This window comes from Herpailurus yagouaroundi, unplaced genomic scaffold, assembly GCF_014898765.1.
Source record: "Herpailurus yagouaroundi ecotype Mexico unplaced genomic scaffold, PumYag 162, whole genome shotgun sequence".
NCBI lineage: Eukaryota > Metazoa > Chordata > Mammalia > Carnivora > Felidae > Herpailurus > Herpailurus yagouaroundi.
This window is the reverse complement of record NW_024412403.1, coordinates 498,830-523,176: the sequence shown is the minus strand read 5'-3', so window position 1 is coordinate 523,176 and position 24,347 is coordinate 498,830. Positions and strand designations below refer to the sequence as shown.

At 44.0% G+C, this 24,347-nt stretch overlaps 1 protein-coding gene across 6 annotated transcripts in view; it reads right to left on the bottom strand.

The window, feature by feature from the left end:
- The window catches only part of MCM3AP (minichromosome maintenance complex component 3 associated protein), a 57,074-nt gene that overhangs the window by 30,013 nt on the left and 2,714 nt on the right, over window positions 1-24,347 (bottom strand). For all 6 annotated transcript variants that reach the window (XM_040483687.1, XM_040483691.1, XM_040483686.1 and 3 more), the window contains exons 4-14: window positions 22,203-22,281; window positions 21,826-21,970; window positions 20,526-20,716; window positions 16,224-16,363; window positions 13,600-13,797; window positions 12,809-13,077; window positions 11,513-11,675; window positions 8,776-8,936; window positions 7,638-7,876; window positions 7,111-7,337; window positions 5,886-5,986 (exon numbers count right to left, since the gene is read on the bottom strand). In XM_040483687.1, coding sequence (XP_040339621.1) covers window positions 5,886-5,986; window positions 7,111-7,337; window positions 7,638-7,876; window positions 8,776-8,936; window positions 11,513-11,675; window positions 12,809-13,077; window positions 13,600-13,797; window positions 16,224-16,363; window positions 20,526-20,716; window positions 21,826-21,970; window positions 22,203-22,281 — 1,913 coding nt within the window. The remainder of the gene's footprint in view (window positions 1-5,885; window positions 5,987-7,110; window positions 7,338-7,637; window positions 7,877-8,775; window positions 8,937-11,512; window positions 11,676-12,808; window positions 13,078-13,599; window positions 13,798-16,223; window positions 16,364-20,525; window positions 20,717-21,825; window positions 21,971-22,202; window positions 22,282-24,347) is intronic.

The window sequence follows — 24,347 nt, the reverse complement described above, 5'->3', positions numbered from 1 at the left end:
TGAACTCTGTCTTCCTCTCTCTCTGCAGCTTGTGGGATTCTCTCTCTCCCTTTCTCTGCCCCTCGCTCACACTCACGTTCTCTCAAAAATAAATAAATAACCATACACCAATATCCCTTATGCATACTGACAGAAAAAAAAATCCTCAACAAAACAACAAACCAAAATTCACCAATATATTTAAAAGATTATACAAAATAACCTAGTGGGATTTACTCCTGGAATGCAAGGAATAGTTCAACAAATGAAAAACAATGTAATACAAACACATTAAAGAACTGAAGGGGGGAAAACCCACGTGATCATCTCCATTGATGCAGAAAGAGCATCTGACAAAATTCAGCACCAGTTTCATGATGAAAACACTAAAAAAAAATAGAAATAGAAAGGGACTTCCTGCACACGATATAGTCTATATAGGAAACACTCACAGCTAGCATCAGATTCAGATATGAAAGACAAAGTTTTTCCTCTAAGACCAGGAACAAAACAAGGATGTCCTATTTGCTGATTCTATTCAATACCATATTGGAGATTATAGAAAAATAAAAAACATCTAAACTAGAAAGAAAACTTTATTCATTGAGGACATGATCTTGTACACAGAAAATCCTAAGAAATCCACTCAAAACCTATCAGAACTAATAAACAAGTTTAGCAAAACTAGAATATAAGGATCAAAAATTCAATGGTATTTATTTCTATCACTAGCAATGAGCGTTCTAAAAATAAAATTAAAACAATCTGATTTACAATAGCAGTGAAAAATACAGCAATTAGGAATAAATTTAATCAAGGAAATTAAAGACATGTACAATGAAAAACACAAAACACTGCTGAAATTAAAGATGACCTGAACAAACAGAAAGCCCATGTGAATAAACTGGAAGACTTTTTAAAAAAAACAATCATCTGGGACACCTGAGTGATTCAGTCAGTTAGGTGTCTGAGTCTTGATTTCAACTCAGGTCATGATCTCATGGTTCATGAGACTGAGCCCCACGTCAGGCTCCACACTGACAAGGTGGGGCCTGCTTGGGATTCTCTCTCCCTCTCTCTTTGCTCCTCCACACATACACATGCACGTGCATGTTCTCTCCCTCCCTCTCTCTGGAAGGAAGGAAGGAAGGAAGGAAGGAAGGAAGGAAGGAAGGAAGAAAAGAAAGAACGAAAGAAAGAAAAAAGAAAGAAAAGAAAAAAACCTTTAAAAATAATCTATGGGGCACCTGGGTGGCTCAGGCAGTTAAGTGCCCAACTTCAGCTCAGGTCATGATCTCACAGTTCATGAGTTTGAACCCCTCATCAGGCTTGCTGCTGTCAGTACAAAGCCCCCCTTCATATCCTCTGTCCCATCTCTCTGCCCCTCCCCAGCTTGCACTCTCTCAAAAATAAACATTAAATAAATAGAGTCAACATTTTTTAGAAACCTTAAAAAAATATATAATAGTAATCTTCTATGCCCAACATGGAGACTGAATTCACAACCGCAAGGTCAAGAGTCACCTGCTTTATCAACTGAGCAAACAAGGTGCCCCTAGACTGGAAGACTTAATGTTAAGATGTCAACACTACCCAAAGCAATCAACAGATTCAATGCATCACTATCAAAATCCCAAAGAGATTTGGGAAAAATTCATCCTAAAATTCATATGGAATTTCAAGGGACCCCAAATAGTGAAACTGCCTTGAAAAAGAGAAACAAATTTGAAGGACTCATGCTTTGTGATTTCAAAGCTTACTACAACTCACTACAAAACTACAGTAATCAAAACAAAGTACTAAAACAGACATATGGATCAACAGAACAGACTAGAGAATCCAGGAAGAAACCCTCACGTATATGGCCAATTGATTTTCAACAAGGGTGCCAAGACCATTCAAAGAGGAAAAGACGGTTGTTTCAACAGCTGGTGCTGATAAAACTAAGTACTCATATACAAAAGAATGATGTTGAATCTTTATCTTACACCATATATGAAAACGAAACATGGATTGAAGACCTACACTTAAGAGCTAAAACTATAAAGGTCTTAGAAGAAAACACAGGGAAATAATAATGTTGGATTTCGCAATTTCTTGAACATGACACCAAAAGCACAGGCAACAAAAGAAAAATTAGATAAAATGGACTACATAAAGCAAAACAAAACAAATGGACTCTATAAAATTTAAGACTTGTGTAGATTGAAGGACACTATCAAGAGAGTGAAAAGGCACAGAAAAGACATCCCCAAACAGACTGGGAAAAAATATGTGCAAATCATATATCTGAAAAGGGATTAAAATCCAGAACATAAAAGAACTCCTACAAACTCAACAACAAAAAAACAATTCAAAAATGGCCAAAGGACTTAAATATAGATTTCTCCAAATAAGATACACAAAAGACCAATAGGCACACAAAAACATGCTCGACATCATTAGTTACTAGGGAAGTGCAAATCAAAACTACAATGAGATACCACTTCATACCCATTATGATAGTTACTATAAAAACATTTTTTTTAAAAAAGATACTATGTGTTGGCAAGAAGGTAGAGAAAATGGAATCCCTGTGCACTGCTGGTGAGAATATAAAATGGTGCAACTGCTGCAGAAAATAGTTTGGCAGTTGTTTAAAAAGTTAAAAATAGATATGATCTAGTAATTCCACTCCTAGGCTTATACCCATAAGAACTGCAATCAGGGAATCAGTTATTTGTACACCAATGTTCATAACAGCATTATTCAGAAGGTAGCATAATCAAAAGGTAGAAATAATCCCAAGGGTCCATCAATAAATGAACAAAATGTGGTGTGTATACACGTTACGTATGTTTGTAAAGTTGACTCTTGAACAACACAGGTTTGAACTGCACAGGACCACTTACACACAGAATACTGTAAGTATACTTTCTCTTCCTTGTTTTTTCCCTGATGATCTGAATAACCGTTTCTTTTCTCTAGCTTACTTTATTGTGAGAATGCAGTATTTAATACCTTAACATACACAACATATGTTGACTATTGATATTATCAGTAAGGCTTCCAATCCACAAATTGTTAACAGTTAGGATTTTGGGGAGTCAAAAGTTATACTTGATCTTTTAATTTAATATTTGTTTATATTTGAGAGAGAGAGTGCGCAAGCAGGGGAGGGGCAAAGAGAGAGACAGGGACAGAATGTGAAGAAGGTTCCATGCTCTGAGCTGTCAAGACAGAGCCCGATACAGGGCTTAAACCCATGAGCCAGGATCATGACCTGAGCTGAAGTTGGACGCTTAACTGACTGAGCCACCCAGGCGCCCCAGTTATACTCGGTTTTTGACTGCACAGGGGGTTGGCACCCCTAACTCCCTATGTTGGTCAAGGATCAACTGTACATTTTAATAGAGTATTATTCAGCCATAAAAAGGAATAAAATGCTGACACACGCTACAATGTAGATGAACTTGAAAACATTCTTGTGTCTAAAAAAAGTCAGACAAAAAAGGACAAATACTATTATGATGCCACTCATGTGAGGTACCTAAAAAAGACAAACTCATAAAGACAGAAAGTAGAATAGAGGTTACCAGGAGTTGGGGAAAGAGAAGAATGGGAAACTATTGTCTAATGGGTATAGCTTCTGTTTGGGATGACAAAAAAGTTCTGCAAATAGACTGTGGTGAAGGATACCATTAATGTACTTAATGTCACTGAACTGTACACATAAAAATGGTTGATTTTTTTATGTACCTTTTATCAAAATAAGTTGAGCCAACAGAAATCATATTTATTCTTATTTCAAGCAAACAGAAAATATGTATCTGACTCTAGTATAAGAAAATGAATCAACAAAATTAATCCTTTTGAGTCATCTACATTTATACAGGTAAAATAATGCTTTTTAATCATTGTGTGGTTTCATATGTAATAGAATTTTTTTTTTTTTTTTTATTTGAGAGCGAGAGAGAGCAAGCATGCAAAATGGGGGGAGGGCACAGCGAGAGAGAAAGAATCTTTTTTTTTTTTTTAATTTTTTTTTAATGTTTATTTATTTTTGAGACAGAGAGAGACAGAGCATGAACGGGGGAGGGTCAGAGAGAAGGAGACACAGAATCTGAAACAGGCTCCAGGCTCCGAGCTGTCAGCACAGAGCCTGACGTGGGGCTCGAACTCACAGATCGCAAGATCATGACCTGAGCCGAAGTCGGCCGCTTAACCGACTGAGCCACCCAGGCACCCCTAAAGAATCTTAAGTAGGCTCAGCGCTCAAGGCTCAACTCCATCCATGACCCTGGGATCTTGACCTGAGCCAAAATCAAGAGCTGGAAGTTCAACCTACTGAGCTACCCAGGCACCCTAGGATTTTTAAAACATGTTTAAAATCCTTAAGAGTCTGATTTACTAGGGGCACCCGGGTGGCTCAGTCGGTTAAGGATCCAACTTCAGCTCAGGTCATGATCTCACAGTTTTGTCAGTTCAAGACCCACATCAGGCTCTGTGCTGACGGCTTGGAGCCTGGAGCCTGCTTCAGATTCTGTGTCTCCCTCTCTCTCTGCCCCTCCCCTGCTCATGCACAGTCTCTCTCTGTCTCAAAAATAAACATTAAAAAAAAAAAAAATCTGGTTTACTGGGACACCTGGGTGGCTCAGTAGGTTAAGTGTCTGACTTCAGCTCAGGTCATGATCTCACGGTTCATGAGTTTGAGCCCTGCACTGGACACTCCACTGTCAGCACAGAACCTGCTTCAGATCCTCTGTCTACCTCTCTCTTTGCCCCTCCCCCATTTGTGCTCTCTCCCTCTCTCTCTCTCTCTCTCTCAAAAAAAACATTTAAAAAAAGGAATCTGATTTACTACATTAATTGGCTTTAATTAACTTTATGAAAGTTTTTTAAACGCTTAGAAAGGTTTTCATTATTTAAATTTCTTTTTTAATGTTCATTTATTTTTGAGAGAGAGAAAGAATCAAAGCACGAGCAGGGAAGAATAGAGAGAGAGGGAGACACAGAATCCGTAGCAGGCTCCAGGCTCTGAGCTGTCAGCACAGAGCCCAACACAGGGCTCAAACCCACGAACTATGAGATCATGACCTGAGCTGAAGTCGGATGCTAATCAACTGAGCCACCCAGGCGCCCCAAAAAGATTTTCATTATTAAATTTATTAAGACTAGATATTTAAAATATTAGAATCAAATATATAAAATTTGTAAGTGTAACTTGAAATCTCTAAAGAAATTTCATCACAGTATAAGATGCAAATTATAGAAAACGTTTAAGGAAATTTCACCTGTCAAATTTATAAAGTAAAACAATCCTAGATCACATAAAGTATTTTTAATTCTTAACAGAGAATAAACAAATTTTTACTTTACTAGAATTTAAAGGCACGTTTAAAGTTTTAAGAAAAAACAGGTTTTCAATTCACACTTTAATAAACCTAACATTGGGGCGCCTGGGTGGCGCAGTCGGTTAAGCGTCCGACTTCAGCCAGGTCACGATCTCGCGGTCCGGGAGTTCGAGCCCCACGTCGGGCTCTGGGCTGATGGCTCAGAGCCTGGAGCCTGTTTCCGATTCTGTGTCTCCCTCTCTCTCTGCCCCTCCCCCGTTCATGCTCTGTCTCTCTCTGTCCCAAAAATAAATAAACGTTGAAAAAAAAAATTTAAAAAAATAAATAAATAAATAAACCTAACATTGCTCAAAAAGCACACACAAACAAGAACTCCATGCCATTGACAGAGACGGTGAGGAACATGAACAGTCACACCCACCTAGAGGGCAGGACCAAAGTTAAGCCTGTACAAATGAGCAGCTGTGACCTCCTGTCCAAGACTGTCAGCAGCTCTCGGAGAGGAAATGTAGAGGGATGGGGCTCGGCCCCAGCGAGCAGACACCTTCAGAGCAGAAAGGGCCCAGGACTTACCCCAGAGCTGTGGTCGCAAAGGCCGCTCCAGCGGCGCCAACCTCCTCGCAGTCCCTCTGAAGAACCTCCTGGATGAGCTCATCCACCACCTGAGCCAGGTCCTAAGGAGAGGTCACATGGGGGTCAGGGCAACGGCAGTGAGAAACACTGCCTCAATCCAGACTGACCTTAAAACCAATCTAGCTGCACAGGCTAAGGGTACTGAAAACCTTCACAGAACCAACCGGTCACGGAGCAACCCCTCTGGGGCCAAAAAAAACTCCCTTCACGACCCATCAGTGGCTACTTGTCTGAGGGCATCTAACAGTCCTCACGTAGGAACTGGCTACGCTGCTTCGGGAAAGGTTTCCTGCTAATGAACACAGAGGAGACTTCTGGAGAGGCCAAGGCAAGCCTGCTGCCTGCTCAGTGACGCCATGCCACCCCCACATCCTATCAAACATCGTCAGTCTCTGCAGCCATTCTTCACAATCCTCTCAGGCCTCCTTAATCATGACCAAAACCGGCCCAAGCAACAGGGTGGCAAGCCCAATCCCACAACCTGTGTGGCCAGTGTGCACATGGTGCTGCGTGCCTGTGGCCCCACATGTCCCTAGTCAACATGCCCACTGGCTCCCTGGAGCGAGCAGTGTCGAATATCACTCAGAGCACGCACACCAGGGCCACAAGATGGTGCTGGGACAGGACGCACTGAAGAGCTGCTCTGACAACTGTGCCCAAGACGGGGGAGCATCAGCCCCAGCTCAGCCATCCGAGGCCAAGTGACCGCAGGCCGGGTCTCTCCCAGGACCCCCTGCAGGAGACCAGACAACACAGCCCACTCCACAGGGGAGAGGGTAGTCCACAGAGACCCATGCGTCTGCAGAGTTCTCAATGCAGGGCCGCACCTACTTCAGCTGTCATGTTACTTCCAAAAAACCCTCAGCGCCTTCTCTAGTCTTAGCTGTAGCCCTTTCAAACAGACACACAGGCAAAGAGCTAGGGAGCCTGGCGCAGCCTGTGCTCGGAGCCCCAAGCTCCTTGCCTAAAAGACAAAGGCTTAAGCTTCTCCAGGGCCAGGGTCCTAGGACCTGCCGCGGCTGGCACTCAGAATATTCTAGAGCCACAAGCGCAACCACCTTCATGGGAGTGATCCACAGACAGAGGTCGGACTGGACGTCAGACGCTGTTGGTGACACTGATATGCAACTGGCTCCTCAGAGCCCTGATCTGGAAGATTCCTTACCGCATCAGAGTACGCAGGTGCAGGCCTCGGAGGAAGCAACTCAGGCTGCACAGGGGGCGGCAGGGGGGCCTGCACAGGTGGCTGGAAGAGGCCAGGCACTGTGCTCGGAGTTGGTGCCGGGAAGTGAGGCAGAGAAGCTGGTGTGGGTGCAGGGATGGGAAGAGGCTGCTGGAGAGCAGGTGGGGGCACATCTGCCTCTGTACCACACGCCTCTCCTTTCCCCTCACCTGCAAGGGAAGAGGCAAGTGTGGGCAAACAGGGCAACCCCTGGGCACCCACAGTGATCCTTACTGGCCACCCTCCCAAGCAATGTCACAGGGGACGGTATGTGCTTCACCTGTGGGAACCAAGCACTATGACATCAGGGAGCCATTCGAGCCACTCTTAAGAGGAGCAAAAGACATGAGCACTGAGCCAATACCCACCCGACCTACCCCTCACCCTTAAAACAAGACAGATGCTCCTGGCTCCCAAGAGGCTTCCTGAAGGGGCAACAGCTAGTTCCGTCACGTAACGCAGCTCCTCACCTGAGTCCAAGCCGGGTCTCTGAGTGCCTGTGGGCAGCTCCGCAGCCAGGCTCTCCCCAACGTACTTGTTCTGGGAGTTGAAACTGCACACGGGAGTGTGACGAGGGATGGGGGGCAATGGCCCTCCATTCACGATTTCCCCAACCGACACTGTCAGCTTCCTGGTAATAACCACCGACTTCCTGGCCTTGGATAACCCCTCTGGTTCCAGGAACGAGGACCGGTTCAGCTCAACACAGCTACCCAGACCACAAAGAACCCACGGAGAGGCGTTACACAGGTAAAAAGCCAACCTTTACTTTCTCAGTGCCCAGCAGAAACGCTGAAAGCCCTGTCCCCATCATTGGGTCACCCCACAGCCATGTGTAAATGAGGAGGCAGTAAAAGCTGATTTGGCAGCTGAGCCCACAGTACCCACAGCTGCCAGGCTGGACATTTCCTTGTGACACGGGCCTCGTGACTCCCGGCCTAGTTGTAGACAGCCACAGGTAGAACGCCAGACACCTACGTGCTCCTGTCTTATTCCAAAGCTGCCACGTTTCTTTGAGGACTGCAGAAAGCAGATAGGAAGGGGCTGGCAATAAGGAGTTAAGAGGAGGGAAGGGGTGGAGAAACCCCAATGGGCAATAAGATGTTGGGTGCATGTGCACGCACGTGAGTAAATGGTGCATATTATGGTGCCATTTTCTGGGAGAGGGTCCACGCGTTTCATAAGGTTCTCAAAACACTGACTCCAAGCAGTGGAGGAGCCCCTGGCCTGGCCCACTGGTGCCTGTCTGGACCACCAGAGGTGGGTAGTGGTCAGTCAGGGGCCAGCAGCAGTCATCCTCAAGAAACAGAAGAAGAAAGACCCTAACCTTTACCTGTAGGATCTTCAGTAACGCATGAAAAACCCTGATTCTGGAGTTGCAAAGAAATGGGTCTGAACTCCAATCCACTGACGAGCAGCGTGTGACCTGAGGATGCTCCCCAGCCATTCTGAGCCTCGCTGATTTCACCTGCACCCCAGGGAGGCAGCATGTGGAATGTGCCCTCTGGGGCCTGGCATGTAGCTGGCACTTCCCAGACCCTCATCGGAATTAAAAACAAACAAAAAAACGAAAACAAAAACAAAGAGAGGCCACCTCTCTGCTCTTACCCATCAGAGACAGTGAGACCGTGGTAGTTCAGGAAGTCTGTGGCCTCCTCACAATCTCTGAAGAGCAGCATGCGCACCACGCCATCCAGGGGAAAGACGGTGGAGCGCTGCGTGCTCACGGTGTACGCTATGTTGAGCGCCCGGAGAGCATCCTTGCGGATCTGAAGAGACAAGATGAATCACTACAGGGTCAAGGGGCCAGTTATCCCATAGCCACAGAATTGCCAGCATAGGGCAAAGCGTCCTGCTCTAGTCCCTCTGGAAAGCAATCTGGCACTAAGGAGCCTCGGCTTAGCAATCAGCAGGGAATTTGCTCAGCAGAAGATAACCAGAAATGCAAGCAAAGCAATCAGTCTCAGACACAGGAAAAGTCAGGCCATGAAGGCTTTAATTAAAAGAAACCCTAGAAGACAGGGCACCATCAGTGGCTCAGTCGACTGAGCATGTGATTTCAGCTCCGGTCATGATCTCAGTTCGGGAGTTCAAGACCCACATCAGGCTCTGTGAGCGCAAAGCCTGCTTCTGATCCTCTCCCCCCCCCACCCCTCCCCTACTTGTGTTCTCTCAAAAATAAATAAAACAAACAAAAACAAAAACAAAAAAAGAAACCCTAGAAAACAAATTGTCCATCAACAAACAGGTCATGTGGAAAGTCAACTACGCATCCTCCACTTGACAAAAAGCTGTGTGGCAATAAAAATTACCACAGAGATGATGGAGTGAAACAGAAAAATGCATAAATGACACGAAATTTGTAACAAGTGCTTTAGAAAAAAAAGAAAAAAAAGAAAAAAAGGGAAAGTGCTAACAAAAATTACATGTGTACGTGTGGGCGCTAGGACTCTGGGTGACCCCTTGCTTCCCCTTGCAGCGCTCTTTAACCCTACCAGTATTTATCCAGTGTTTACTTTGCACCTGGCATGGTTACTGCTGAGCACACAACAATGCACAAAACAAAATCCCTGCCCCAATGACTGGCATGCCAGGGAGAGACCGACGATGAACAAGATGAATCTGTGAAATACACAGCACATGTAATGGTGACAGTACAACCAAGGAAAGAAGGCAGGGGAGAAGGGCAGGCGGGCAGGGTGGGCCCTGCTGAGATGGTGGCAACCAAGACAACACCAGAAGGTGCCATATGTCTCTGTAAGGAGAAAGAACAGCAGCAGGAACAGCAAGTGCAAAGGCCCTGTGGCAGGAGTGTGCTGGGGTTGAAGGGACTGGAAGAGTCACAGCAGGTGGAGGTGAACAAGGAAGAACCCTATGGGACCATGTCAAACACACTATTTCTCTAAAGAAAAAGCACTTAGATGTCTTTTTGCTCAAAGTTATTAAAATGGGAACAAATGGCCAACATCCTAATGTTAAATAATCATTTCAAAGTATTAATTATCAGCTTTATTTGTTGCATGTACAGAGTTCCACAAGTAGCATGTTGTTTAAAATCTTTTCATTGGGGCGCCTGGGTGGCGCAGTCGGTTAAGCGTCCGACTTCAGCCAGGTCACGATCTCGCGGTCCGTGAGTTCGAGCCCCGCGTCGGGCTCTGGGCTAATGGCTCAGAGCCTGGAGCCTGTTTCCAATTCTGTGTCTCCCTCTCTCTCTGCCCCTCCCCCGTTCATGCTCTGTCTCTCTCTGTCCCAAAAATAAATAAATGTTGGAAAAAAAAAAAAATTTTTTTTAAATCTTTTCATTTGTTCCAGAATTTTGGTTCTGTTGGCAACTGTCAGACATGACAGTGAGCAGACTTGCACAAGACCGTTTGCCTGGACTAAGACCATGGGCTTAGTCACTGTTTATCACTGAACTTGATGTGTGACCAAAGAAAAATAACCTGGAGTCACAGAACCAGCTGGTCACATCCTGAGACACCCCCACCCCAAGCAGCCTCCTCCCCACCAAGCAGACCCCTCACAGCTGGGGGGCAGCACAGTGTGTCTGCTGTCAGGGTTGGGGCTAAAGACCTGACTTGAGGAATTTCTGGCATTCAAGCTCTGTGTAAAGCACCAGGTAAGAGACCAGTCTTCCCCAGGTTTGTAACCCCAAGGCACAGCACAGTACTCAGCAAAGAACAGGCCCTCAAGATATTTATTGGGACGAATTTAGCATCATCACGTTCATTCCAAAAATAACACTTAAGATTTTTAAGTTAGGGATTTTGCATGTGCAATTTTTGATTTTCAGTTTCCATGAATGATAATAATGCTGAACTCAAGTCATATATATTTTTTTTTATTGAGAGAGGGAGCATGTGAGCAAGGGCATAGAGAGAGAGAGGGAGAGAGAGAAAAAAGAGGAAATGATAGAATAAGAGAATCCCACAAGGGAGAGAGAGAAAGGGAGGAGGGGGGAAGTGGGACTCACCTGAAGCGGGGCTCGTGCTCACCCCATTCAGGATTTAAACTCATGAACCATGAGATCATGACCCGAGCCAAAGTCAGATGCTTAACCAACTGAGCCACCCAGGCGCCCAAGTCATATCACTCTAAAGAAATTTGTCTGATCTGAACCTAACAATAGTATATTCCACTGCACAGCCTTTTCCGTCAGTAGTCTATGGCGCCAACCCCTGTAAAACAAGGTACCCCAGTAACCCTCTCAGAGGGCTAGCGCGAGAGGGTTACACAAGAGTCAGCCCAGGACCTGCTGAAATGTTCTCAGAATAGAGAAACACTTAAATATCAAAAGTAACAATCTGCTTTCTTTCAATTCTTCAAGTACAGCTACGTTACTCACCTGATTAAAGTAACAATGTAAAAGACATGCGTTCAGATAAGAAGCCGATTGGACCAGTTTGAAAAATCTCACAAAATTATTACTGTTCAATGCAGCAAAAGCCTGAACAGCAAATTTCACTTCGGAGGAATTTCTAACAGCAGGATGGAACTGTTGTACTTCTCTGTCAATTAAAGGAGATAAAGAGATTAGAAATTTATTTTTAATTAGACAAAATTTCCATGAAAACCAGATGTGATTTAAAAAAACAAAGATTTCAACCATATGGAGAAAAAGGGACTTAATGGTGGGTGACACGTGCCACTCTGTTAGATTAGTAATTTCGAAGCTGCCACTCTTGGACTAGATTGGGAACAATGGTGTTCTCTAAAAAGATGGTAAATAAACAAATTCACGTAATAATCAATTTAAGGATTATCAAAGAGTTACTTTAATGCCAAATGACTGCAAGCTGTTTTCACAATGATGATGTCTAAACAAAACCTAACTTTGCTATGTAAGTGAACAGCTGACTGAGTCACTCAAGAGAAGAAAGGCACCCGTCATCCCTGAAAAGACCACACTTCCGTTTTCCATAACCAGTTTATCTCCGGGACTGAATTTTAAAACTAAAAATCAGTAACATTTCGATATTGTTTAACAAGGTTCTTAGGGAAAACAGTAAGCTAAAAAAGTTTCAGCATAAATAAGAGAGTCTCGGAAATAAAGGAGTCACTGGCTGTCACCAAGTCCGGTTGACCAACAACAGGGACAGAGACTCAGGGGATTCTGCTGTGTTTTCTCCTATAAATGTCCACCTGTGTAGCAGATCAGTATTTAAAGTTCATTCTTTCTTAATATCCCCCTACAAACATTCGTTTCACACAATTTTTCCCTCTCCTATCACTTAGTTCTTTGAGGAGGCGTGTGTGGACGCATGTAACAGGAAACACGCCTGGACACAGCAAACTGCTGACAGCTCTTGACAGGGCGCCCTGGGCTTCCCTGTCCTCCCTCATTTGCCTCTTCTGTTCAGGCAGATTCCTTCCTCGTCTTCTCACTGACAAAGAGAAACTGTTCTCACAAAGGATCTGGGGCCTACTCTGACTGCCGCCGTCAGCACAGCCCTGTCCTGGGGCCCCCTGCGCCTCCGCTCAACAGAGCACACAGCCCAGCCCAGGCTGCTTACTGTCAAGCCCACACTCAACACCAGACAGACTCTGCACTGCCAGCTGCCATGAACCCTAACAGCTCTCTTCCTGTTTAAACCCTACTTTTCCAGACAACTTAGGTTAGTTTCTGACTTTGAAAATTTACCTTAGGATGTCCCCCTTATTGAGATTGAGCAGAACGTTGTAGCCCTGGAACTCTGCTTCGCTGGCACAGAACACACCCTTGTTTCTTAGGTCCTGGTACATCTCCTTCAGACTCTGAAGGCACTTGGTCATGTTCTCATTGTTGATCTTGGCATCAAAAGAGGACATGGGCTCCTCACACATGAAGTGAGCACAGTGGATATGGAACCGAGTACACTTCTCAATCAGGGATACCGTCACAGGGTCACACAAGTGCTGCTGTGTGATGTCCTGGCCATGAACGAGAGGGAGTATTATACACGCACACACCTCATCCACACACCTTACGTACATACGTGTCTCCTATACACACAGATCTCATGCACCTATTTCCATGCAGAAAGAACCAAATGTGAGAAAAATTAGGATTACCTGAATTTCTCTCATCAATTTGAAATAAAGTGCATGAAGCACATTTTAAAAGGACTTTGTAATGATTTACTATGTTTTTAATGTTCATTTGAGAGAAAGAGAGTATGTGCATGTGCATGAACAGGGGGAGAGAGAGAATCCCAGGCAGGCTCCATGCTGTTGGCACATGGCCTGACGTGGGGCTCGAACCCACGAACTGTAAGATCATGACCTAAGCCGAAATTAAGAGTCAGATGCTCAACCAACTGACCCACCCAGACACCCCTGTAATAATTTTAAATACAGCATATTCTTTTACACAGATGAGTAAAATGAGAACTCTCCCTTCAACTCTGGAATTCTCATGCATTTTCTAGTTTCCTGATCGAAAGTGACTGATACCTTCCGAATGCCCCGTGTGCGGTTCCACACGAAGTCGTACCAGTCCCGCAGACTGCCCTCCTTCTGGTCCATGATCTGGGACACCAAGTAGTCCATGGTCCTGCTGAGCACTGCCGAGGGCCGAAGCTCATGCGGCAGGGGCTCTTCCTGATCAGCAGAGGAGCGGCTGTACTCCTTCACGGCTGCTGCGTGATCCACCTGAGGACACAGAGTGGGAACAAACCTGTGAGTCAGGTGCTGGGCCAGCTTCCCCACAGCTGTGCCTTAAAATGAAGGGGAAAATCACCCACAAACTCATACAAGATCAAAACTACAGAACACAATATTCAAATGTAAAATTTCTGTTTGAAAGTAATGACCAAAATTCAAAAACAAATGAGAAACTTGTTTTTGGCAAATATGACAAGGAGTGAAGAAGCAGAAGGAATATAAGTGGAGGCACATGCCTGGCTCAGTCGGTGGAGCAGGCAACTCTTGATCTCAAGGTTCTGAGTTCGAGCCCCACACCGGGTGTAGAGAATACTTAAAAATAAAATCTTAAAAAAAAGGGGGGGGGGAATAGAAGTAGAGATACATGTGCATGGCCCCAAGGGCAGAGGTGTGACACGTTAAGGGACTCTGAAGCATTTTAACATAACTTAGCCACACTCAAACACCAAAGTAAGTCTACATGGATTAGAAAGGAAATGGAGACAGCAGCAGGGGGGCCCATGGGGGCTGCACAGCTGCACACAAAGGCCTGGAGCTGTCCCACCTGCAAAAGGAGGCTGAAGACACATGGCCAAAGGCAGAAGCCCAGATGTCCACAGACTGAGCCCCAGGCATCCACCTCAAGCTGCCATCATTGTCCCCTGGGGCAGGAGCCTCTGCTGTGATGCAGAGATGATGATGACAGCATGCAACTCTCAGTCTCACGGTTACAAGCTCAAGCCCCACACTGGATGCAGGGATTACTTAAAAATAAAATCTTAAAAAAAAAAAAAAAAAGCAGCCAATAGAGGAGACACCTATAAGCAAAATTAACGAAGAGAAATTAACAAAAATTTAAATTTTTTTTAAAAATTGACAAAGGATTGGGGCGCCTGGGTGGCTCAGCCAGTTAAGCGTCCAACTTCAGCTCCGGTCATGACCTTGCAGTCTGTTAGTTCGAGCCCCACGTCGGGCTCTGTGCTGACAGCTCAGAGCCTGGAGCTGCTTCAGATTCTGTCTCCCTCTCTCTCTGCCCCTCCCCTGTTCACACTCTGTCTCTCAATAATAAATAAACGTTAAAAAAAAAAATTGACAAAGGATCTAAAATGGTGATTTCTGAGAAACAGTTTGGGAACATGCATTGACATACATATGTTCAGGACCTTGAAAAAAGGTCATACCGTCTGATGTAGTAATTTAATTCTTAGGATCTATCAGAAGGAAATAACCTAAATACTTTAGATTCATTATACACAACATGCCCAGTAGAATCATTAATAAAATTTAAATATTAAAAACAGCCTATCTAGTGATTGCAAAATGGTAAGTTTTAACAGTTACATAAATCAATTAACAGGCTGTCATTTAAAACATGCTGAGTTACGCCTGGGTGGCTCCGTCAGCTGAGCATCTGACTCTTGATCTCGGATCAAATCATGATCCCAGGGTTGTGGGACAGATCCCCACACTGGGCTCTGCACTGACAGCACAAAGCCTACTCTCTTTCTCTCTCTGCCCTTTCCCCCATTCTCACGCACTCTCTAAAATAAAAATAAATAATGCTGAGTTTATCAAAACACTCACAATATAATTTTAAGTGAAAAATATTCACACAGGATTGCATCTAGAGGATAATCTCAAGCATGTAAAACACATACATAGAAAAGGGTAGGAATACGGGGCGCCTGGGTGACTCAGTCGGCTAAGTGTCTGACTCTTGATTTCGGCTCAGGTTATAATCTTGCGGTTTGTGGGTTTAAGCCCAGCATCAGGCTCTGCGCTAACAGTATAGAGTCTGCTTGGGATTCTCTCCCCATCTCTCTCTCTCTCTCTCTCTCTCTCGCTCTCAAAATAAATAAATTTTTAAAAACAAAATTTTTTAAAAGGGGTACTAATAAAATTGTGAAAAGAAAAAAGATTTGTGAAGCAAATCTCCTATCTACATCTATAGAGAACCATGGGGTCCGGTCACCTCATATAGGATTGTTTAGTGTACACCTCACAATAAAAACAATTTAATACAAACATTAAGAGCACATCCCCACTACCCTCTAAAAAGGTAAACACCCAAACCAAATATCAATATATACAAAAATCACAAAAAAGTCCCCCCCCCCCGGGTATCCCACCTCCACCCGGTGGATTTTTTTTTTTTTAATTTTTTTTTTTCAACGTTTATTTATTTTTGGGACAGAGAGAGACAGAGCATGAACAGGGGAGGGGCAGAGAGAGGGAGACATAGAATCGGAAACAGGCTCCAGGCTCTGAGCCATCAGCCCAGAGCCCGACGCGGGGCTCGAACTCACGGACCGCGAGATCGTGACCCGGCTGAAGCCGGACGCCCAACCGACTGCGCCACCCAGGCGCCCCCACCCTGATGATTTAAATATGGACAACAGCCTAGAGAGCAACCCCAGGAGGACATGGGGCTCCACCTGATCAGTCCCTGGGACCACTTCAAACACGCTCAGCTGGCTCCGGGTCTCCCGCATGTACCGCTCCTTCTCAGGACACATATCTGGGCACGTTCCAACAAAAGTTCTTGCTTTGTCCAGGTCAGTTCTTTTCACCCGAGCTAAATGATGACAAGTAAAAAATAAGAACGTATCACACAGTTACTAGGAACCCAGAGAAGTGTGTCTTTATGATGATAAAAAGAAAAAGGAAAAGAAAAAAAGAAAGGCAAACACTGCAAATTACAAAGTAAAAGAAATATGTTTTAAATGCTGGGCCTATGGAGTGCCTCGGTGGCTCAGTCGGTTAAGTGTCCAACTTCAGCTCAGGTCATGATCTCACAGTTTGTGAGTTTGAGCCCTGCGTCGGGTTCTGTGTTAACAGCTCAGAACCTGGAGCCTGCTTTGGATTCTCTCTCCCCCTCTTTCTGCCCCTCCCTCATTCTCTCTCTCTCTCAAAATAAACATTTTAAAATAAAGCAGAGTAGGGGCGCCTGGGTGGCGCAGTCGGTTAAGCGTCCGACTTCAGCCAGGTCACGATCTCGCGGTGCGTGAGTTCGAGCCCCGCATCAGGCTCTGGGCTGATGGCTCGGAGCCTGGAGCCTGTTTCCGATTCTGTGTCTCCCTCTCTCTCTGCCCCTCCCCCGTTCATGCTCTGTCTCTCTCTGTCCCAAAAATAAATAAACGTTGAAAAAAAAAGTGTAAAAAAAAATAAAATAAAATAAAGCAGAGTAAAAAGTAAAGTAAAATAAAATAAAATACATAAAAACACAATACAATACAATACAATACAATACAATACAATACAATACAATACAATACATCAAATCAAATCAAATGCTGGGCCTAGAAAAAAGAAAGCATGGCCTATCACATCAGGCACCAGGGCATCCAGGCCCATGAAGACCCCTGAGGAGGCCTCATCCCCCCTGCAACAGCCACAGATTCTCACTGCACCCTACAGGCAGGGGGCACACGTGGCTGTTCATGGCTCTGGTAACGAATTCAAAGATAGTCATGCTGCAATATGTTTGTTAAAAAGATCAATTTGTTAACCGTAAATATTCAAAATACACTAGTACTCTAAAACTCAGTATTTCATCACTTTTTTCCAGCATGTCTTTAACAGGATTCACCTAAGAGAATGTACCCCGGTCCTGAAGTGAATAAATTATTACCTTCCATACAATTTCTTACAAAAGTATCTTTTAAACGAAATGGAATGCAACAACTTCACAGCTCAAAACATACAGGTTCAGTCAGTTAAGCCCTGGACTTTGGCTCAGGTCATGATCTCACGGTTTGTGGGTCCGAGCCCCGCATCAGGCTCTGTGCTGACAGCTCAGAGCCTGGAACCTGCTTCAGATTCTGTGTCTCCCTCTCTCTCTCTGCTCCTTCTCACCTCACACTCTCTCCCACCCCCCCTAAAATAAATATTAAAAAAAAATTCTTTTTACATATACACATCTTATTTTTATTCGGAAAAATTTAAATACCTACTAATTCTATTTGGAATACAAAAATTCCGTTCCTGGGTTTCAACAACAAAAAATCACCATGTCAATGACATGATGCGTGACAGCAGCTTTTATTACCATGTTAAGGAGGCACTGTGATTATTCCACTTATTCACAGCTTCTAAAGAAAGGAAAATCCTACAGCTAATTTCAAAAAAACTTTGCAAAGAAAAACACAAATACTTTTTCATTTGTGCTTGTTGCACATATATATTTTTTTTAAGTTTACTTATTTTTGGGGGGAAGAATGAGCAGGAGAGAGATAAAGAGAGGAAAAAAAGAGAATCCCAAGCAGGCCCGGCACCGTCAGCACAGAGCCCAATGCGGGGCTTGAACTCACGAACCAGGAGATCATGACCTGAGCCAAAATCAAGAGTCAACTCAACTGAACAAGCCACCCAGGTGCCCCACACATATTTTTGAAAAGTTAATAGAATACTTACTTTTTAAATAGCTAATATATATACACAGATCACACTCCAAAGGTATAAAAACGTCCTACATAAAATCCCCCCCACTTTCCTCCTGAGTCAACATGAACAGATCCTTTCACATCTGCACTATTTTATGCACACATATGCAAGCACACTCACATGCGTATGGACACACACACACTTCCTACCCTTATTTATACACAAATGGTAGCATACTACATACTTACCACACTATGTTTTTATCAGTTCACAATAAATCTTCATATTTTTCCATAAACAAAGCCTAATCTTCCTCCAGGCTGTTTAGAATCCTGCTACGTGGACAATCGATTCCCAATCTTCGCCATCACAAACAACCTATGTGTGAATCTCACACACAAACATATGTGTGGTACTGTCCATGGGACACATTCCTGCACATGAGCTGCTGGGTCAAAGGCACAGGCTTTCCTAAGGCTAAAAGATACTGCCAACTCTCCCTCCTCCACAGGAGTGCAGCCGTCCCCAGCCTGCCCAAGGACACAGCATCAGGGCACAATATGGAGATGCCACTCTGGGAGGTGCATCGCTGTGGGAGGGCGTGGGCACCTTTCCCTATGTTTAAGAGCCAACTGGTGACACAGCTGACCCTTGAACCACACGGGTGTGAACTGCACGGGTCCACTTACATCTACAATACTATAAATGTACTTTCTCTTCCTGAGGATTTTTTAAATAATGTTTTTCTTTAGCTTACTTTACTATTAGAATGCAGTATATAAAACACGTAACACACTAAGCACGTACTAATCGACTGTTTTTGTTATCAGTAAGGCTTCCAGTCAACAGTAGCCTACAGGCAAGTAAGCATTTGGGGAGTCAAAAATCATATGTGGATTTTCCAACTACAAGGGAGACCGCATCCCTGACCTTGTGTTGGTCAAGGGTCAGGTATACTTTCTTTTCTGTAACTTTTCTGACCACCTACTCATTTCTCTATTGAGTTAGTCTTTTTTTTCTTTTTTTTTTGAGAGAGAGAGAGAGAGAAAGAAAAAAAGAGAGGGCGCCTGGGTGGCTCAGCTGGCTGAGCGTCTGACTTCAGCTCAGGTCACAATCTCATGGTTCATGGGTTCGGGCTACACATTGGGCTTTGTGCTGACAGTGCAGAGCGTGCTTGGCTGCTTGTCTCCCTCTCTCTCTGTCCCGCTCCTGCTCATGTTCTCGCTCTCAAAAATAAATGATTAAAAAAAAAAAAAAAGCACATGCGAGTGGGCATGAGCATGGGAGGGGCAGAGAGTGTGTGAGAGAGAGAGAGAATCCCAAGCAGGCTCCACACTGTCATCGCAGAGCCTGACGCGGGGTTCGAAACCACAAACTATGAGATCATGACCTGAACTGAAATCAAGAGTTGGATGCCTAACCAACTAGGCCACCCAGGCGCCCCCCAAGGGCTAGTCTTTTTCACACTGATTTCCACAGTTCTTTCTGTATCAGAGAAATCAGCCCTTTATGATAGGAGTTACAGATTTTTCCCCTGGGTTGACATTTCTTAAGTTTTATTTGTGGGGATTTCTGTCAAACAAAACATTTTGATTTTTGTTTAATATGTGCTTTCTAGGGGCGCCTGGGTGGCGCAGTCGGTTAAGCGTCCGACTTCAGCCAGGTCACGATCTCACGGTCCAGGAGTTCGAGCCCCGCGTTGGGCTCTGGGCTGATGGCTCAGAGCCTGGAGCCTGTTTCGGATTCTGTGTCTCCCTCTCTCTCTGCCCCTCCCCCGTTCATGCTCTGTCTCTCTCTGTCCCAAAAAAAATAAACATTGGAAAAAAAAAAAATTAAAAAAAAATAATATGTGCTTTCTAAATGTCTAAAAACTGCCCTTTAAAATGTTTAATTTTAAAAAATGGTTTATGGATTTTCTCCCAAATAAAATTCAAGGGGCGCCTGGGTGGCTCAGTTGGTTAAGCGTCCAACTTCAGCTCAGGTCATGATCTCACGGTTCGTGAGTTCGAGCCCACATCGGGTTCTGTGCTGACAGCTCTGGGCCTGGAGCATGCTTTGGATTCTGTGCCTCCCTCTCTCTCTGTCCCTCTACTCCCACGCTGTCTCTATCTCTCAAAAGTGAATAAATGTTAAAAAAAATAAATAAATAAAGACATATCTGCATTAAATCTACATCTATGCTCATCTTGGGAAACTAGTAAACAACAAAGTTACATGCGGTGCTTCGGAGGCCTAAGGCTCAATGTCAGTGAGCCTCCACAGACAGCAGTCACTCCCTCCTCACAGCTCCCAGAATGACCTTATCATGACCTTAGCGAGGTCTCTGAACCTCTGCTGAGATGCACCCACAATACCTTGTCGCATGATCCTGTCCCTCTGGTCAAGCAAGCGGTACTTCTCCTCAGATGTCTCAGCCACGGTGCCTATCAGGGCGCTAAGAGATGACACACATGGCCCGAGACCCTCGGAGCCCTCAGAGCCCGAATCAAAAGGGTCTCCCTCAAACTGATGGGTCTTTAGAAGACTTGGCTTCTTCACGGGAGAGCTACAAACAAAGTAACACATTAAGGGTCTTGTATCCATCAAGCATTTCTGTCATTTCCGCTTCCGGATGCTTTCCTTATTCCAGATTTTCTGCTCCTCCAAAACTGAAACTAAAATCACTAACAGGAGACGATGATGATCCTAATGAGGAGTGTAAAGGTGTTATTATTTTTCACTGTGATTTTCAAATTTTGAAACATTCCATACTTTTTAAAAATGAGAGGAGCCCATTTAAACATGTGAAATGAACTTCCGCATATTTCTATCTCAAAAAAATGAAATTCAGCCTGGGGGGAAAAACCACTTTTACACCATGAAGAAATCGTGTGTCTACATGTTTTCATACATTACTTCATTCCCGCAGAAGGATGTACTAAAAAGACATGAGCACTGCTTCCCAGCTTCCCCATTTTCTACCTGGCTTTCAACACTCTGGGAACTCGAATGTTGAAGATGTGACTGGCTGAGGGAGAAGAGAAAAATCAAAAGCAAATCAGCAACTAAAATGCTAACTGTAAAATGAAAGTAAGGAAATGATACGCTGACCAAAATACACCAAGGACTGAAGAGCAGCAGCCCGCTCTGTGGAAGGAAGAGAGGATCATGCGGAAAGGGGGCTGGGGAGGGAGGCTTTGCGAATGGATAGCCACTGAGGCCGTGTGAGGCACACACCATGTCCCCACTCTGGCCTGAGGGCTGTACACTTGTATAGTTCCCCAGCTATAATGTGGCCAAAAGGAAGACCGCCTCACCATGATAAGCTAGACCTACAGAAGGTCATACGGGAAATTGCTAGAAGTAGCTACTAGGAAAACTTGGTTATTACGGCCAATTAGACCTCTCAAGGGAACAAGTTGCTTCTTATATACTGAGTACGACAGCATGGGGCATGGAACTGAGTGGGAGGAGCCCAGTGGCCGTCTCCCCCTTGCCCTCTCGCCATGTCCTACTCTCCCTCTCCCAGGCCCCCATTCCCCATGAAACTCTCCTCAAGGGTCAGCGTATCACCCACTTCCCAGCCATGCTCTGGCACGACTGCCATCAAGGGCACAGAAGTCAAGGACCCACACGCCACCGTGTCCAACAGTCCTCAGAAAGAACCAGCCGCACCTTTTACTCAGGAGGCTGACAGCTGCGGCCCTCCCCACAGGCTTGCTAAGAGGGGAGTGCTGAAAGGATGCGTCCTCCGGGCCCTGGCCAGTTTCACCGTCACCTGGCTTCTTCTCCTTCAGGGAAAAGGGCTTCTTATTGGGACCTGAGGACACAAGAGCACAGAGTTTATGAACCACAAGTCTGACACTGGATTTTACTTGTGTTTGAAAAAGTAATACTCTCCTAATTGTTACGGGAGATTCCAAAGCAGCCCAAAGAAACACTCTGAGACACAGGATCCATGGACAGCCAGCCCCGCCCTGGTGCTGGGGAAAGCTCAGTGGGCAGTCCATGCAGAGCACTGGAACCCACACCGGGAGTAACCGGGAACTCACTCAGTTTCTTCTTGTGCCAAAAGACAGCCATGTCCTTATGCAGACTTTTCCCCTTCTTCCTAGCCAGGGCTGCAGATGCCTAGGGAAACCGTCCACACCACAACGTATGAGGACGTCAGACCAAAGGAAATGAAATTAAAACTTCAAATGCAGTAGCAGAATTTGTACAGTTTTGTACAGAGCGAAGCCTCCATCCACTACATGTTCTGACCGTGCAGTCTGCCTCCAGTCACAGCAGCCATGGTCCTCACCTCTCTTACCTGTCTCACAGGCATGGATTTGCTCCTCTCCTTTTTGAAAGTAATGACTTTACTGTGGTAGAACCCACAGATTAGCCTTGTTGGCATTTGGTGAGGTGACTCTCACCATCTGATTACACATACAGTAATACAGTAAATACATACGGTATTGGAAAGATTGCCAAGTCACACTTAAAGACAAAAAAAAGAGAATGACACACGTGGGATACATTTTATCACAAAATCAAGTACATTTTAGTATACCCATAGACAAACCTACGAAAAGGTCTAGAAAAATACACATCATACTAGGTAACCGTGCTTGCTCCCAGGTAACAGGAGAGATGAGGGTAATCAGGAGACCTCAGCATTGTATGTATCAATGAACTACTTCCTACAACAATGTATTTACACACCTATTTCATAAATATTTTTTTAGGGTTCAGCTAGAAAAGTACATCTCAATAGTCAAATACCTTCAAAAACAAAACAAAAACGAGGCATATGACCCAGCACTTCTACTTTAAGTGTATACCCAAGAGAACGATAGGAAATATTTGCATACCTGTTCACAGAAGCATTATTCAAAATAGCCAAAAAGCAGAAACAGCCTCTGTCCATCGACAGATTAATAAAGAAAAATACATCTACACAATGGAATTATTATTCATCCATAAAAGGAATAAAGTACAACCACACAAACAATGAAAACGTGATGCTGACCAAAATAAGCAGGACAAATACTGTGATTCCACATAAATGTAATTTCTAGAATAGGCAAATTTAGAGAGATAGAAAGTAGATTAAAGGTCACCAAGGGCTTGGGGAAGGAAGAAATGGGAAAATACTACTTAGCGGTTAGGGTTACTGTTTGGGATGATGACAAACTTCTAGAAATAGATAATGGTGATGGTGGTACAACACTCTGAATGTAATTAATGCCACTGAATTGAAAGAAAAAAAGAAAGAAAGGAACAAACAGCAAAAACTCTAAAGCTATGGAAGTATTTTGGCACAGAACTTCTACTCTCAGGAATTTAAACAAAGGATGTAAACCAATCAGAAATACATGTACAAAATGTCCACAAATAGAAAATTAACCAGGTAAGTAAACAGGACAGAATGCCATACAGCACTTAACAATTCTCTTCTAATTAGGCTATTTATTAATTTCAGAAAATACTAAAGATTACAACCTGAAAACATAAGCAAACAGTATATGCAGCATGATCCCATTTGTGTAAAAACAACGTGACTATGTGTTTACAATGATATTAACTAAAATATTCATAGTTCATTTCAAATATTCATATTCATCTGGTTTTTCCCCTACATCATCACTTAAAAGAAGTATGAAAACATGCTTTCCACTTTACAAACTCTAAAATACTTTTTCCCCAGAAGAAAATTCAGAAATAATAAAAACATAACGCAACATAGTGTGAACAATCCCCATATGCGTACACCCTACAACTAATGCGTCATGCAAATGTGTACTTATATACATATTTAAAGTCAAGGTATAAACCAGATAAGTAATGTCAGTTATCCTGGAGGATAGGATTACATGGGGATTTTTTCTGTATTGTTGGAATGTTTAGTGATTATGTACTATGACCAAATAAAAGAAAATCAGAAACAAACAAGAAAACTCAATTTTGAAAAAATGCTATGTGATTATAGAGCCAAGTTGAGAATAAGATATCTGAGTGCTTGCCCATTCTAGCAAGGAAGCGATAGATTAAAATATAAGTTTTAATGGGGCACCTGGGTGGCTCACTCAGTTAAGCATCCAACTTCAGCTCAGGTCATGATCTCACAGTTCGTGGGTTTGAGCCCCAGATCGGGCTCCTGACAGCTTAGAGCCTGGAACCTGCCTTGGATTCTGTGTCTCCCTCTCTCTCTG